Here is a 16,906-nt window from a genome sequence, read left to right as displayed (position 1 = left end):
GTTCCGTTGGATTAAGCGCGAATAGGGACCGGCGGATTCTGCTCGAAAAGGTGGCAGATTCTGCTCGAAGAGCATTGAAATTAGCAGAACCATACAAACCTTATGGCGGGCAATTCCTCGAGCTCTGCTCCATTTCTTTATCCACATACCAAACATGCATGAAACTTACCAGAAAAAGTACCGAATTCTGCCAATTTTTCTGCCCGCAGAATCCGCCGGACCCTAAGCGCGAACAGTGAAATGCTAACGATGTCTACACACACATAAACGGTACTGGGCCTACTGGCTGACCGTCTAAAATAGCGTGGACGGTAAAATGCTAACCATGTCTCCACAATGATTGAGGAACCAAAAAAAAATTATCCAAAAAAGTTTCATTCGGCCGACCGAGTCTCCTTTTTGAGGGGTTGTCGACCCGAAACAAGCCTATTTTTTTGTTTTGGCCTCATGACTAATGTTCAGGAGCCCGATATTGGCGGCCAATCACTGCGTGGTTCAACCCAACAGCGTAGGACGCTGTTGGTAGTAGTGCAGCACCGCACGTAGATGACCTACCACGTCCTATTTTTTTACATCCTGCTGAACGATGGACAGCATGTTACAGTACAAGGCGGAAGACACACTGTGTTTAAACTTGAGCAGTGTCGCGGAGGGGTTTTAGTACAATGCTACACTGTAGATCTACATGAATCATGATGATGTAACAAGAAAGTAAGCAGATGTAACCCACACATACATGTACATGACGTCATGTAGTACTGAGTCTGTATGCGTATGTCGCCGGCCGGCGCCGTGGAGGAGGAGGGATAGGATCACGATCCTTGATGACTAGCTGAGGGAACTGCTTTTACTAACTGATACTTGAAGCCACGTATACAGTAGCCTGATTGCAGGGTGTGCACGCTCAGCTATAATAATACTAAACATTTAATTACATACAGTCATGTAGTCTTGCGTGGGCCACTTGTAACCAGGCCAGAAAATCCGCACCCGCGCCGCCTCCTAGATCCACTCGTACTCGTACAGCGCCCTGGGATCGGTTTTGTAGTCCTCGTACAGGTACCTGGCCTGGTAGATTCTAGGACAGGTGCGATCAGTATGGCTATGCTGCAGCTAGCTAGCTACCCTATCGACGTGTATCGGCGATCGCCGATCGGCGATCGCGCGCGCGAGTCCAGAGTCATGACGTCAGTGCGCTGGGCCAAGCGCGCGTTCAGCTAGCCGTGCACGGCCCGGGTACCCGGGTACGCAGTGCTGGTGTACGTGTGCTGAGCTGGAGCTGATAAAAAGCCAGGGTAGGGAGTTTTAGTTTTCTGTCTTTTTCTGTTTTGTGTCGCGAGTACTATCACATGAACAAGCAGTGTAAAAGTAACAGTTGTGAAGTAAAAAAGTGTAGAAGTGAAAATTCTGATCTGAGCTAGCTGACACGATTTGAGATTTTTTGCAAGAAGCCCGGTCTGTTGTACGTAGCTAGCTAGCTAGCTGGCGAGATCGTGAAGTCGTGCTTTTTTTGTTCACATCATTGAACTCAGTTGTACAAGTCAGTGTTAGTTTTTGGCGAAGTAGTGTTGGGTTCTGTGCCGCGAGCATCCTTTGTAGTTTTACGCGAGTACGTTTCTCTAAGACTAACAATGGCGGATTCCGACGACTTCGCTTGGGGTAAGGAAGGCCACATAACAATGCGACGTCCAGTTTGTTCCCTGAATGCATCGAACGTAGAATTTTGTTTCATGTTCCCTACCAGACGCTGACGATTTTGATCCTGACGCTGGATTTGCGAAGCCCAATGGTGACAAATGGGTAGGAGAGGATGAAAATCTAGTAATTCCTGTTGAGGTAAGACTTCTTTCCATCTTGTCTGGGCTGTTTTCATGGCATGGCCTTTCGGATCTTTGTTCTTTTCCCTGATTGTCAGTGTTCACGTGCCGTGCATGTGCCTGTAGCCTTAGAGATTGCCCATATCACTTTGTATTCTATTCTCATCTTCCGTGGCTTTGTCCTCTGTGGAGTATGTTGGTTGGCTTTGACTGGTGGTACTGCATGAGGCGCCCATCAGGCATTACCGCTGTTCCAAGAGTTGTCTGAAAACTATTATCTTGCCTCGTCTTGTCAGCACAAATAATTGTTGCAATATTTAAAATAATAAAACTGACAATAGCACACGTTGGATCATAGGATTAGTAATGAATGCATTGGGTGGCGAAGTGCACGAGATAATTATTATCCTCTCAGTGGCACTGTGTAATGACGTGCATGCTTAGTGTTTCAGTGTCCAAAGCGTTTCATCATTCCAACCCAACCATTGCCCACACCAATCATCAGCCACTCTGTGCACGCACATGTGTGTGTGTGTGTGTGTGTGTGCGTGTGTGTGTGCGTGTGTGTGTGTGGCTGTGCATGGTGTGGGTGCATGGGCATCGGACACTATTTGCCCCAGGTACCCTGCGAAGCAATAACATACCCTGATTGTAGGCTCCACATATTCAACACACATACATGTTCATCAGAGGCCCCCTCCACCTCGAGCATGCACATGTCAGTCTTAGATGGCTGACCGTACCACCCCAAAATACCTACCGACGCCCCTGGGGTGGGTGGGTGCCAGGAGAGAGAGATGGGGAGGGATAGGGGAAAGAGAGTAGGGAGGCCTCTGACTTTGTTGCCCCATTGCTTTGATAGTTCATACTACAAGTTTGTTTCTTCTTGGTCATGTTTTTTTTTCCCATCCTGCATTGCATATGCCGTATCAAACAGGATCAAGCTAGCGCTGCAACCGGCAATGGTGAGTTAAAAAAACACATCCATAGTTCTTTTTCTCCGTACTCGTTCAAGCATGTGTGCGTGTGTGTGTCTGTGTGTGTGTCTGTTTGTGTCTGTATGCATACCGTAATTTCTCGCATATAAGACCATGCATGGTCTTATACTTCTTTGAAGTAATTGAAAAGTCGCTGTTTTGTGTCCTTTCACACCAGTACATTTTCGTTCGATTATAAGACCATGGTCTTATATGCGAGAGACAAACATCGCATTGACATGTACATGTGCAAGTACGCATAATATTGGTTAATGCCAGTACAATGGAACCATGATGAACCTCGTGTGGTTATATGATTTTCATTCACTTATAAGTGCATGTTCTTATAAGCGAGAGTGCTCTTATATTCCTAAATAAGAACATGTCCTTAAATTATGGCGAAAAAGGAGAAAGACAAAATGTTACGAGTTATGACTAACTGTCCACCAACGTAACCAGATCTTATACAGTCAGCGAGTGCGACAAAATGGCACTAAACATTTTGTCTTTCTCCTTTTCCACCATAATTTAATTGGCTCACCATCCGAGTTGAACTATGTCCTTAAATGCGCGAGATTTCGTTACATGCTTACACATGCTTGCTTCACACATGTGTGTGTGTGGGGGTACTTACCTGGTTTTCTTCTCTCTTTTTTTTGTCTTTTTTTAATACATTTTCGTTGTTGCGTGAAGTAGGGTGTTCATGAATGTATGTGTGTTGGTGTTTGCATCTGTGTGGGTGGCTGCATGCTCAAAAGCCTGTGTCTGTGGGTGCTCCTTTTTGTGATTATCGTGACCTGTGTGGAGGGGCCTGTGTTGCCGTACCTTAGCTTAACGCCCTGTTGAACTTTTGTGTTCTCGTATTGATGCTGTGTTTAGGTTCGAGTGCATCCAGCAAGCCAAAGAAGTCAAAGAGTGAAAGGATCGAGGAGAAGAAAGCTGCGAGACGGAAAGGAGAGGATGACGACTCCGTGAGTTTCTATTGCTGAAAGCGTTTGGCTTGCGCGCGTACCTTTGTCTCGTGAGACTTTCCTTGTTTTTTTCTCTCTCTTGTGGGCTGTAGCATTATGTTCTTGTTTCTGTGCATGCGTGTGTCTGTGTTTTTAGGCTACACTGACGGAGATGGAAGAGAAGCTAAAGAGGCTCATGTAAGGCTTTAACTCTGTGTGTGTGTGCGTGTGTGTGCGTGCGTGCGTGCGTGTGTGTGTGTGTGTGTGTGTGCGTGTATTCTGTTGTTGAGCTTTCTGCGTCCAGTACCAAGAGGGTTGAGTGACTGAACTTGCCTTTCAGTTCCAGAGATGTAGCAGCAAATACGGAGTTTCTGTGGAAGTTTGGCTCCAAACCTTTGCAGCACAGGGAACAGGTTACGAAAGTTAGATGTGACCTGGGTAGTAGGCAGGAGTGTTGTCCGAACTGACCTTGACCATCTGTGGAACGTAGTGTTCTAGGTGGACAGTAGCTTGATAGGATAAATGCAAGCAACCGGTGCTTGCTCAGCATAACTGAGTGTTGCTTGGTAGGGCATAGTGCTGGCTACTTCCCTCATAAATTACCTTTATTTACATTCTAGAGCCCCCCCCCCCCCCCCCTTTGGAAATACAACCACCACTGAAGCCTGACCGGAAAGTATGGACAGGCGTTTTGTTGCAGGAGAAGCTCACATTGGTGTACTTACGATACACGTTCCTGGAGCTAGCCTGTGTTGTTCATGGTTGTTTCTGTACTGTGGACGGTGGATGGTGTTCCTGTGCGAACGGTACAGTAAGCTCCCGTTGCCGCCTGAAAGATCGAAATTCTGTCATCTTCGGTTCAAATCTGCACTCTGCGAAGACCCAGCATGAATATCTTCTCTCTGTCTCTCTCTGTGTCTCTCTCTCTCTCTCTCTCTCTCTCTCTCTCTCTCTCTCTCTCTCTCTCTCTCTCTCTGTGTGTGTGTCTCTCTCTCTTCTTTGTAATGTGTGTGTGTCTCTCTCTCTTCTTTGTAATGTGTGTGTGTGTGTGCGCGTGTGCGTAGGCTTCAGAAACAGGCCGACCTTGGTCACGCTCAGGATTTGTTCGGCGGTGAGTAATGCACCAACAGTTACTGTGTATTTCTGGAATCTGCTACCGCGTACGTGTACACGACCGGCGGAAGCAGCCTTTGATTAGTCGGGGGTCACATCCTAGCCTTTCCTTCTTTGTATAATGATAATGGAAGGTATACACTCTGTACACATAACCTCCTCAGCAGTAAACACACGTCGGTGGCCAAACATTTGGGCCGGCCGTGGCTTAGCCGGGCCTGTTCTACATATCCATTGTACTTTGCATCTGATGGTTCTGTGGTATTCAGTTAAAAAATTAAAAATAACAACAGTTGTGGCAACTGAAACCCGACCCCAGCTCCGCGTGCTCACATTGCAAACACCCAGTACGTTCATGTAACACTACGAAATACTAGTAGCGACCGCTAGAATCGGTGTTGCACTCCAGCACGGAAATCTAGGGGTTGGATTTCAGTTGCCACCACCACTGTACACCCATAGTAGTGGCAAGTGAAATCCAGGGGTCTGATTTCACTTGCCACTACCACCACGACCACTGTACACCCATAGTAGTGGCTTGTGGAGTCCGGCCCCAGGAGTGGTGCGCTCGCATCGCACCAACACGGCCACGCCTGCCCCAAAGCATGACCAGTTCATGTATGCATGCAACGTACGCATGTTTGCGTTCTTAGGGTTTCACTTGCCAATGCACACAAGCACACAAACAACTATACATTTCCTGTGTGTTCGTGTGAGGTAGCATTCTTATGTTGAGGGACGTGTGCTGAAGCGTTCTCTTTGTTTGACGTTTTGTGCCTGTCTCTGTCTTGCTGTTGTGTTTCACAGAGGCCACGAATACTATTCCTCAGACCACTGAAGAGTTTGCCGAGCTAGGAAAGACGCTGGCAGATCAGGTCTCCAAATTCTCAGTAAGCCAGCTAGCTCCGTCTTTTGTGTTCATCGGTGTTCGCATGCATTTGTGCATGCATGTGTGTGTGTGTGTGTGTGTGTGTGTGTGTGTGTGTGTGTGTGTGTGTGTGTGTGTGTGTGCTGTCTAGGGATTCACTGGCCAGAAAAACCACTTCATAGCTGTGTGGTGTAGACCAGGCTGAATAGTGGCGGTCAATTCTTCAGCCTTGCAAGCTGTTGAATGGTGCAATCCCAGCACAAGCTGCTATGGCTTCTGCTGTAGCATCGCTATCATCGCCTCCGGCGATGGGCGTCCAATGGTGTGCTGTCTGTCTGTGGCCATCTATTCTTGCTTTTTTGAACTGTTTCCTCTTGTGTGGAAATATGGACATCCTGCTGCCGAGGCTGCCGTGGCTCCTTTCTGACTTTCACTCGCTTACTCATTCCGTGTGTGTGTGTTCTTGTATCTAGGGAGAAGCTGGCTATTTCACACTGCTGGAGAACTTGGTACGCCATGCAACTGTATCAAGTAAGTCCCTGTTTCCAAGCAAGCCGTGTTTTTTTCTTATGCCAGTTTGTTTTCCAGCCTGCGCCTTGCACCTGCAGATGTTCAAGTAGCTGTTGTGCACATGTGCGCCTCAGCTGGTCCACCGTTTGAGTGTCTGACGAACTCGGTCTGGTGTGTTGATAAGATTCCTGGAGAAGGTGCAGCGAGTGCCCACTCCATCCATGGTGATGGCGCTGCGTGATGCAACCTTCCTCGCCACACCTCCATTGACTATGTACTGTAATTTCACAAATTTTCGGTGTACTTTTATTTTCGGTACTTTCGGTGCGTCTGTTTCACACCTAAAATTTCAATACACCGAACAAACACTAACACACATAATCCAATAGGGAACTGCTAGACTGTACCGAAAATTTCTGTTCACCTAACCTGGCCTGTTGCCCTCATACCGAAAATATTGAGCACCGAAAATTTCTGAAATTAGAGTATTCTGATTCGCCATTCTTGTAGAGCCCTAACAGCCCTGCACTGTGTTATTGCCTGGAGCAGTGTGATAGGCAGCCGGAATGTGTATTGAAAAGGTTTCTCTCTCTCTCTCTCTCTCTCTCTCTCTCTCTCTCTCTCTCTTCTCTGAGAGTGGATACAAGTTGTGCAGTGTTCATGTCTTTCTGTACTTAGACGCTCCTGTAGAATCTGGTCTTGACAATTTAAAAAGGAGACCGGACTTTGATTGCCACTGTGCACCCTCCCCGCTATCCTGTTGTGCTACACGCCACGTGTTATCTGTTTCTGCAGCCTTGCTCACCACCTCTGCTTTCACCTGTGTGTGCACGCGCGCGTGTGTGCATGTGTGTCTGTGCATCTGTGTATGTGCTTGTTGTCACAGTGGATCCCGAGGATTGCCGTCGGCTCGCGGCCACACTGACGGCCGTTGCACAGGAGAAAAACAAGCTCGTGAAGGTCAGTTCTTATGTGCTGCAAAGTCCTGTGTGCCTGTGTATTATGGGTGTGCCTGTATAGTATGGGTGTGCATTGCAGGGCGGCAGAACCGGTCCCATTGGTCTGGCCATAGCCGGACCATCTGTTAGGCCGCCAACGGGTGCTTTATCAGGCACCAGGTATGGACGGCTGTGCCATGGCCGGACCAATCAAGTACTGCTTTCGCCGGTCTTGCGTCGATTTGGTCAGGCGGGTTTTTCTCCTATTAAATCCGGGCAGTGGGCATACCAACCAACTATCTCCACCACCTTCATTCAAAGCTTGGTACAGTAAATTTCCTGCCCTAACCTGAAGCCCTCGGTGCAGAGGAAACTGTCCTGATATGACAGGATTCCGCTTGATCTAGGGATGCGCGTTCCACAGCACTCCGCAGAGTGCGCATGCACTTTGCTCCAGCGTGTCGTGTGATGAAACTTGATAAAAACTCTGCCCTAACCTGAAGCCCTCGGTGCAGAGGAAACTGTCCTGATATGACAGGATTCCGCTTGATCTAGGGATGCGCGTTCCACAGCACTCCGCAGAGGGCGCATGCACTTTGCTCCAGCGTGTCGTGTGATGAAACTTGATAAAAAAAATTGTCTGTGAAAAAACTCAACGTCTGGAACAGATCTTGGAAGAGTGTGTGTTGACTTCACATGCTGAATACACAGTGTCTGGTGGTACATGTTGCCATGGTCTGCCCTATGCTTACAGTAGTACTGGTGCTCTGTATGAGTATAATTTCTCAAGTGTTCTTCTCTGCCTATGACTATGTGTCTCGCTGCAGGACAAGAAGGGGCCCGCGAAGAAAAAGGGAAAGAAGTTGAACCTGAGCAAGGGAGCGAAGCGTGATGAGTTTGACTTGACCGGTGGCGGTGATGGGGGTGGCTACGACGACGACATGGACTTCATGTGAAGACATCCGAGCTGAGTTATGGCCAGCGCGTGCGTCTGTGTGTGTTGTTGGTGGGTCCGTTTGAGTGGCTGTGTTGTGCTCGAGTGCGGCTTAGTATGAACATGTTTGTGTCGCCCCCGCCGACGCCAGGTCGGAGAGTTTTGCGGGTGGTGGGAGCATTGCTTGAGTGACCTATTCGATAAAGTGTTTTGATTTCGCTTGTGCCGCCGTCGCCAGTTAGCCTTGTACCGCGCTGCCAGAGCCCCACGCTATGGGTGTTAGCGTCCGTCCTGCTTGGCAAGGCAAGCTGCCTACGCTTTCAACAAGACCTGATCTCCGGCTGGATTCCCTTGGGGCGCTGCATGACTGCTCGCCCTCCGCTGCTTGACAACCCTACCCCCCCCCCCCCTCGCCCATGTCGAGCTAGCACAGCGGTCGCACCAGGCTCTTACACCACCGCTGCTGCTGCTGCATCTATTCTGGCATCACGCCTCGCATCGCAACTGCTGTGTGCTTTTGTTGGTTAGATGCACCTCGGGCGTTTTGAGCTATCTCTCCACGAAAGATAACGCTATTCTTTTTTTCTATCCTATCTCTTTGCTTTTCTGCTCTCTTTTTTTTTACTGCTCAATTACTTTAATCTTTTCTTGGTCTTTTGTAGGCTGCAGCCATTGTTTGCTGCTGCTTCTGCTATGCTGCTATTTCAGATCTAATTGGTTGTGTTACCTGCTCTCACAAGATAACATGGTACACTCTTGCCCGCTATGGCGTGCATTTACCAGCCGCATCCTGTATATAGCTCCTAAAACTGTAGAAGGTTTCCTTGGTAGCTGTGTCTGTGTGTGTGTCTGTGTGTAAGTGTAGGGTGTGCATAGGTAGCTGTCTCGCCCGTCCTTTTCTGATGTGCTCCGTGTGGTGTAGACCAGGTGTGCATCGGAGGTCGATTCACATGGCTTCGCAGGTTGTGTGGATTAGACAGTTATCTAGCGCTAGCTCTGATCTGTTTCATTCAGATCCGCTATCGTTGCGATAAGAGAAAATCTGTTTGTGCACATCCTGTGCATTTGCAGATTTGCATGCTTCTGTTGCGACGGGCGTATACATGGTGTGTGTGTGTGTGTGTGTGTGTGTGTGTGTGTGTGTGTGTGAGAGAGAGAGAGAGAGAGAGAGAGAGAGAGAGAGAGAGAGAGAGAGAGAGAGAGAGAGAGAGAGAGAGAGAGAGAGAGAGAGAGAGAGCTTGCTTCTCTTGCACCCGACCCAGTGGGTCATTGGTCAATGTTGCCAAACCAACCGGTGACATCGCTCTGTGGTAGGTTGAGCGGACTCAGATTGTTGTAAATAATAATTTGAACGTGGGCACTGTTTCCAAACAGTTGCCAGGATACCTTCACACCATCCTTATCACCACCTGTTCTGTGGCTGAATTACAATGCTCTCCTTGGCTCGGCCTCTGTCGCTTGCGTAAGGTCCTTGGTTTGTAATGCTTCTGGGGTGGGTGTTGGTCACTGTTGGAGTTTCGTCTGTCCAGTTTTCCTCCATACCCTCTCGTACGTGTTTCCCTGTCCCCCGTCAATTCCGCGATTCCACAGACTGCAGAATTTCCGCAGAATCTAGTAGTGTCCGCAGAATTCAGAAAATCTCGCGGAATGTTGCAGAAAAGAGCCAGGGGCAGATCCCGCAGAAGGGGGGGGGGGGGGAATCCCTGGGAACCCCTTAAATTTCGCAATTGTACTACTGGAAACCATAATTAATTATTATGCACGTACATTCATCAGCTACTAGTATTCAGTTTTGGCTAAACTGGCGTCCCCTGCTGTAGAGATCTCTGTATCCGCCCCTATCCCTGATGCATGGTCCCACCTTTGGCTGCTGAGTGCTAGCCTGCTGGGTGCCAATCTCCAGCCTTCGACCGAGTGTTGATAGATACGTGTATTGAAAATAATACCAAGAGAAGGGAACGAAACAGTTTGATAACTAATGTGAAGTGTTTTCTGGACTGGATGTGTTTTATTGTAAGCATGGGCGGGTAATGCTAGCATTATGGCTGGCATTATTTTAATATAGTCCCTTTTTTCCAGGTGGCATAATGCTGGCATTTTAACACACACATTTCGGATGCAAAATTGGCATTACAAGCATAGTTGCCGGTCGACAACGGTGTCATGCATGAAGCTGGCTAGCTAGGTCCAGTTCCGAAAATCGTGCATCTGAACCCGTCCTGCTTCGTCCGGAGACTTGACGTTGCAAATCAACCTTCTCAGTGGATTGTTTCAGACAACATGCTCACTGCTTTAAGTTTTTCTTCTTCTACGCTTTGGCCTTGATCCAAGACGGCCTTCTTAAATCGACTTTTCCAACTTTCAAACTGGCATTATGGAGCAGTGTGAGCATTATAAGTGGCATTATATCTTCATATTATGAGCATTGCCTTTAGCATTATCGCAGCAAATAACTAGCATTACCCGCCCATGCCTAGTAACTGTTAATTGGGTGGATGCATGCGAACTTGACTTTTTCTAGACTACCACGTTCATATGCTTGGTCCAGCCATACCGTCCGTGAGAACCACTACCGGCAATCTCGAACAGTTTACATATGTAGTGTCCCAAAATATTGTCCCACTGCCATTCTAGTCGCGTCCACCATTTTTTCTGGTGCACAAAACAAACGAACTTGCACGTAGACGTACTGCCAGGGAGTAGTAAAATATCTACTCCCTGATGTGCACTACTGCCGTACAGCATCATAATCATTATAACGGTAAGTACATGATTGTATATACACCGAATATGATGCAGTCAGCACATACATGTCTACGTGTAGGCAAACGTGTATGCATCTTTGGCTATGTTCAACTGATGTAATTTAAAAAATGAATATACCGTTGCATGGCTAAAGTACATGATCATCATCGGCTGGGCTATACATGCACACGCACGCATTTTATGCCATAGTTTACACAGATAATGCACACTGTTCCGCCACGGACAAATTCCTTCGCAAAGACTATTATTATATTTCCGATCTCTACGTAACAGAACCTGATAGTCTAGTGGTATGCACCCGGCATCATCGTACCTTGGCGCGGACATGCAAAGTCTCAAGTCGTCCTCCTCTCCAGGACGAGCTACAACTAACTAAAAAAACCTGGTAAAACAAAGGGCTAAGGTGCATGCATAACCATAAACAATTTGCGTGAAACTGAAAGTTACAGCAACACAGCCTTTCGTCTGTGTTGTGTATGTTGTGTGTGTGTATAACAATTATTATGCGTGTAGCCAGAAGGTTCAAGTCCTGATCTTTGTGCACCTGCTATACTCGTGCGCAAGAAGTCGAACTGTGTCAAACAACGAAGTAGGCAACCGCGGCCGCCAAGCACCTCATCGATGCAAGCCTTGAGACAACCTCGACTTCGCGGGTGCACTAGTGCCTGTTCAGCAGCATCACGCTCTCATGTACTCCGCTGCTCCGTGACAATTCAGCGCACACTGAGTGCACACTGAGTGCACTGAGCGCACACTGAGTGCACACTGAGTGCACACTGAGTGCACACTGAGTGCACTGCCGACCTAGCAATCCTACTGCATGTACTCCGGGAACACACACCTTTCCGTCATCTATCCCCAACGCTCTCTATTGGCCAGTATCTGGCAGCACAACCGGAGACTTTCAAGTGCAGCATTACGATGCAGCCTGCTTGGCGTTCTCAGTTCAATGCGGCCGTGACTTCCTCTTCTCCCTTGATGCTCCGCAGATGGTCTTCAAATTCTGTCTTTAGCGACAGGAAGTTCGGACCAAGTTCCTCCAGGACTGCGAAGAAGGCTTCATAGTTCTTGCGTCCTCCGATCGCCACGTGTTCCAGCAGTCGCACGTTGTGGCAGATCCTGCCCTTGCCCATCTCGTTGGTCTGCAGCATTCTGGAGAAATCCCACGAGACCAGTCCCTCTTGCAGGCAGTAGAGGCGGGCCAGTTCCGGCTCCATGGACTTGACAAGCTTGGAGTGTAGGCGCCGGAAGTCGACATGAGTCCATGGATCAGGTCCAGCGCTGATATCACCTGCAGCAAGCACAGTACAGAACGGTACCAAGGCGACTGAAATGGGTAGCTTGTCAGCGAGATCCACGTTGTTTCACGTTCCGCCTGCCCAGGCGGTTGTTCTACATGGCACACCTTCCAGGAGGACAATGGACGCTCTGCATGACCTACTGGAGAGCTGTGTTCGCCACGGTCCATGTAGGATGGGATCTAAGCGGGATGTACAGCATTTACAGTGTTTCCGTCATCTGTACATCCCATGCCATGCCTGGTCCACAAGCAACCTGCAGTACATCTACCCAATATCAAGATCAACCTAGCTGAATGAAGTTGACATGGTGTTGTGCAACAGAATCAATTCGTACCTATTACGCCCCCCCCCCCCCCCACACACACACACATGCACACACACATGCACACACACACACACACACACACACACACACACACACACACACACACACACACACACACACACACACACACACACACACACACACACACACACACACACACACACACACACACACACACACACACACACACACACACACACACACACACACACACACACACACACACACACACACACACACACACACACACACACACACACACACACACACACACACACACACACACACACACACACACACACACACACACACACACACACACACACACACACACACACACACACACACACACACACACACACACACACACACACACACACACACACACACACACACACACACACACACACACACACACACACACACACACACACACACACACACACACACACACACACACACACACACACACACACACACACACACACACACACACATACACACACACACACACACACACACACGCACACACACACACACGTGCACAAACATACACACACACACACATGCACACATCCACTGCATCTTGCTTACCTCCCGGTAGAGACCTCCGGTATGTGAATGTTATCGGAATGGTGCGGCACTTGACAACCTTCAGCTTGTTGTCTGTAGCCGATTCTGCTCCAGCGCCATTCTGCTTGCCATCGTGGGCATTTTCCATCTTTTCTTGGTCAGCACAGGAGCGACATTCGATATCACCCAGCGGACCAACACTGCCGCCCCAGCGGGTGCCCTCGCGAGACTCGAAACGAGCAGATGACTCAAGCCTGTAGAACGTCGGCGGATTTTCCACACAGGCGGGTTGCCAGTCCCTTTCCGGGTGCACCGTGAATTTGTACGAGATCGAATCGCCTTCGTTGAGCAGGAAATAGTTCCGTGAGCGCGCCAGCTGGAACATTCCATCCGGGGGCGACTCCAGCTTTGGAGGCGGTGCCGGGAATGGTCCGACGGCAGGAATGGCCTTGATGTGCAGGTGCGCTGGATCTCGGTCTTCCGTCTTATCGCCGTAGACCCACACGCGGCAGGCCTTGAGCTTGTCCGTGCACGGCAGCATGCTGATCTGCTCCGGGCTCAGCTCTTCTCCGCATGTGTAGATGACTAGACGCAAAAGACGGAGACACACAATCAATCATGTTCGCAGCAATAAAGCACGTGCATACGCATGCACGTACATGTACGCACCGCATACAGACAGGCGCGTGCCCCGTATGGGTTCCTGGGTGCCCGGAACCCCCTTTTTTTCGCTCAAAATGCAAGATTTTGCTTCATTTTTTGAAAATTTTCCCGGGGGAGGCCCCCCAACCCCCCTTGAAGGCCACCGGCGCACGCGCCTGACAGACACACAGGTTCACATCACAAGGCACATTTTGCACGCGTGCATGCACGTATTTGTTCACGTACACACGACGACCATGGGCACGGTTTCGTAACTCAGCCTGTAGAACAGCCTCCGCTTAGATCAGAGGGCATGCGTACGTACATGCGTACCGGAATTGTTCAACACCCTCAGTCAATGCACTCAACAGGGGCGTAACAGGGCAGTGGGGAGTGGTCCAACTGCGGGTCTGGGGTTGTCCCCCCCCCCCCAGGAAAAAATTAGTATTTTCCGGCCAACAGGGCACTCTTTTATGGCTTCTTTTGGATGAATTGGGCAGACCATCCGTGAAGAAAAGTGGCACCACCATGGTCCTACTGATCGTAGCGTGTGTGACGCCCCTGTTCCATGTCTGTTATGTGATTATTCACTTGGTCTTTCTCTCCCTTCTTGTTGCCGCTAATAACAACATTTTCCAGTCATCTATTGTTCCGCTTGTCAATCCTGCGGAGCAGGGAGATCACATAGCTCAGCAGGTTTGTGATTGCCTTACCTTCGTAAGAGAAGTGGCATTTCGTGTACCGCACAACTTTCCTAGATATGTCCACCTCCACTTTCCGGAATGGCCAGCCATCTTGCAGTGAACATTTCCTGGTTTTTTCTGATTGCGGGAACATGCTACAAGGGGAAGTTGTAACATGCTCATCTCCCGCCGGGTAGCGTATCATACTGCACCGATTCCTGCCAATCTGAACAACTGAGCAGGGAGTGCAAGCGGACGGACGGCTGTAGTCGGTGGTGTCGTCAAGCCCGGTCAGACTGCCGTCCGATGTGCACGGGTAATGCACAATGTGCACCTGTTGGAGCACAGAACGCAGACGGAATGGGTGTAGAGGAGAGGATTTACGCAAAGCGTAAAGTGATACTTCCTCCGCGTCATTAAAACTGTCGCTTCGCACATCGCAATGTTTGTGACTTGCTCGTCTTAGTCAGAGTGTCGGAATCGCTGTTTTCTGTGTTCGAACATTGGTGCGACCCTTCCTGCGCAATGTCTACTTGTTACTGAAGCCGTGGTGATCTCGGAGCTCTCTTCTGCACCAAACAAATTCATCGCGCTCCGCACTATTTCACCCCAGAGCGCGCATCGTTTTTCTGGAGTTGGTGCCGTCCCACATCGTTTGCGTGGGCATTCATCAAGACTGCAAACTCGGGTATAAGAATCAGGGTAACTCTCCTGGATACGAAATACTGAAGTTGAGGATGGCAAGAACAAAGTGTTCTCAAATTCCTAAAATGTGCTACGTGTGGTGCATGCTGCTGCGAAGGTAGCAGGTCCGGCTGAATACGCCAACAAAATCAGCCAAGCGCTTGCCAAGGAAAGCAGGTGCGGAACTGCTTACCCTATCCGGCTGGAAGGTCAATACAGTGTGAATGTACTTGAAAAATGCTAGGTTGCCGTCATAGCCTGCCACCTGGAGGCATGGATCGCTTAAAAACGAAGTGTCTTGACCTGAATATGAACACGCATCCCGTTCAGCGTACTGTTAAGTACTGAAGGGTCTGCCTCAAACTCTGATGAAGACGTCCCCCTTAGCTGCAAGTGCAGCGAAGCGGAAGGCCACAAACTAAAGCTTCGTCCGTCGACAATGCTCTGCCTCAATTTCTAGCTGATTTCTTTGCCCTTCGAGTGGACAAAATAAATTTGAAAAATTGCTCTGGGAAGCGACAATTTTAATGACGGGGAGGAAGTATCTAATGGCAAATCCAAAAAAACATGTAAAAGGACGGTTAGAGCGGGTATTGGGTACACGAAATTTTGATGGGTATCGGTTTTCGATGCCTCTGGATCACTTTCTTCTTGGTGTGGACCTATTTTCAGCGCCTACATACCGTAAAGTCGCGGATAAAAACCGGGTTTGCATCACGGATAGAAGCCTGAAAATCAAACGGGTCAAACGCATAGGCCTGTCGCGCGTTGAAGCCTGGCTTCTATGCAAGCGCGGATCGGGTAGGTCAAGAGTGCATGCGCTATGTACGGTGCATAGTAAAACTGCCGCCATACCGGTAGTCAGTGGTAGATCTACGCGTGTCGCGCGTAGAAGCATGTGCATACAAGCCTGGCAAAAATATCAGTGGTGCAAATAAGCATGGTTTGCATACGAGCCTGATGCAGAAAGCAGCTTTTTATGCTTATAAGCCCGGATTTTATCCGCGACTTTACGTTATACTATTCTCGCCGACAAAATCCGGCCTATGCTGCACATGGTAGTCAACTGCCAGGTGCAGCATTCGCCGGATTTTGTCGGCGAATATAGTACTGAGTGTGTTAGGAAAGTGTTTGCTCCCCACACCGGAGCTCGCGCTTTTCCGCCGACTTGACTTGAAACTTGACTGACTCACGACTGCCATCCAGAGCACAGGAGAAGTCCATCGACCCTTCGACTCGGCAAACGTGCAAGAAAGCACCACTCCCTGTTCAATACACAGCAGAGAGGTTCTGCAAAACGAAAATGCGTACACACTTTCGCTCTACGTCATGAAATGAGAAACTTCGCACGAACGTTCGCAACTTTGGACGCGAAACTTGCGGGGAACACGAAATGAACTTTCGTAGGAAGTTTCGTGAGATCGGGTCATGGCGTACGTGCACTTGCCGCATGCAAACTACGAAAATGTGCAGAACACAAAGTTCCGCGAAAATTCGTACACATTTTCACAAGGCTCGTCACGAAACTTCGTTGGAATTTTCGTTTTGCAGAACCTCTCTGGTGTTTCGGGGAATTCAACCCTCATCATTTGAGCTTGAGTAGGCTGAGGAAGATTTCTTGCACGTTTGCCAAGTCGAAGGTTCGATGGAGTTCTCGTGCGCTCAGGATGGCAGTCGTGAGTCAGTCAAGTGCCAAGTCAAGTCAGCGGAAAAGCGCTAGCTCCAATGTGGGGAGCAAACCCTTTCCTAACAAATCATCCGCCAAGTCGCTGCCACTAAATCGGAGTTCAGTATAGTATGTGTATTTAAAAAATATTGAAGTTCA

The 16,906-nt window shown here is 49.0% G+C and overlaps 2 protein-coding genes across 3 annotated transcripts in view; one reads left to right on the top strand and one right to left on the bottom strand.

Moving 5' to 3' along the window:
• Nucleotides 1-1,373: 1,373 nt before the first annotated feature.
• LOC135819708 (eukaryotic translation initiation factor 3 subunit J-like) lies at nucleotides 1,374-8,924 on the top strand. Its single transcript, XM_065332963.1, has 10 exons — nucleotides 1,374-1,659; nucleotides 1,745-1,836; nucleotides 2,755-2,782; nucleotides 3,674-3,765; nucleotides 3,902-3,942; nucleotides 4,809-4,855; nucleotides 5,665-5,747; nucleotides 6,199-6,256; nucleotides 7,122-7,195; nucleotides 8,001-8,924. The coding sequence occupies exons 1-10, from the start codon at nucleotides 1,632-1,634 to the stop codon at nucleotides 8,127-8,129; spliced, it is 672 nt and encodes a 223-aa protein (XP_065189035.1). The 5' UTR covers nucleotides 1,374-1,631; the 3' UTR covers nucleotides 8,130-8,924.
• Nucleotides 8,925-10,788: 1,864 nt separating this feature from the next.
• The window catches only part of LOC135819707 (uncharacterized), a 33,122-nt gene continuing 27,004 nt past the window's right edge, over nucleotides 10,789-16,906 (bottom strand). For both annotated transcript variants that reach the window (XM_065332961.1, XM_065332962.1), the window contains 3 exons: nucleotides 14,428-14,731; nucleotides 13,094-13,657; nucleotides 10,789-12,164 (listed from right to left, as the gene is read on the bottom strand). In XM_065332961.1, coding sequence (XP_065189033.1) covers nucleotides 11,815-12,164; nucleotides 13,094-13,657; nucleotides 14,428-14,731 — 1,218 coding nt within the window. In that variant the 3' untranslated portion in view covers nucleotides 10,789-11,814. The remainder of the gene's footprint in view (nucleotides 12,165-13,093; nucleotides 13,658-14,427; nucleotides 14,732-16,906) is intronic.

Source organism: Sycon ciliatum, chromosome 6, assembly GCF_964019385.1.
Source record: "Sycon ciliatum chromosome 6, ocSycCili1.1, whole genome shotgun sequence".
In the NCBI taxonomy this organism is placed as follows: Eukaryota; Metazoa; Porifera; class Calcarea; order Leucosolenida; family Sycettidae; genus Sycon; species Sycon ciliatum.
The sequence above is the reverse complement of the archived record's forward strand: the minus strand, read 5'-3'. Positions and strand labels throughout refer to the sequence as shown.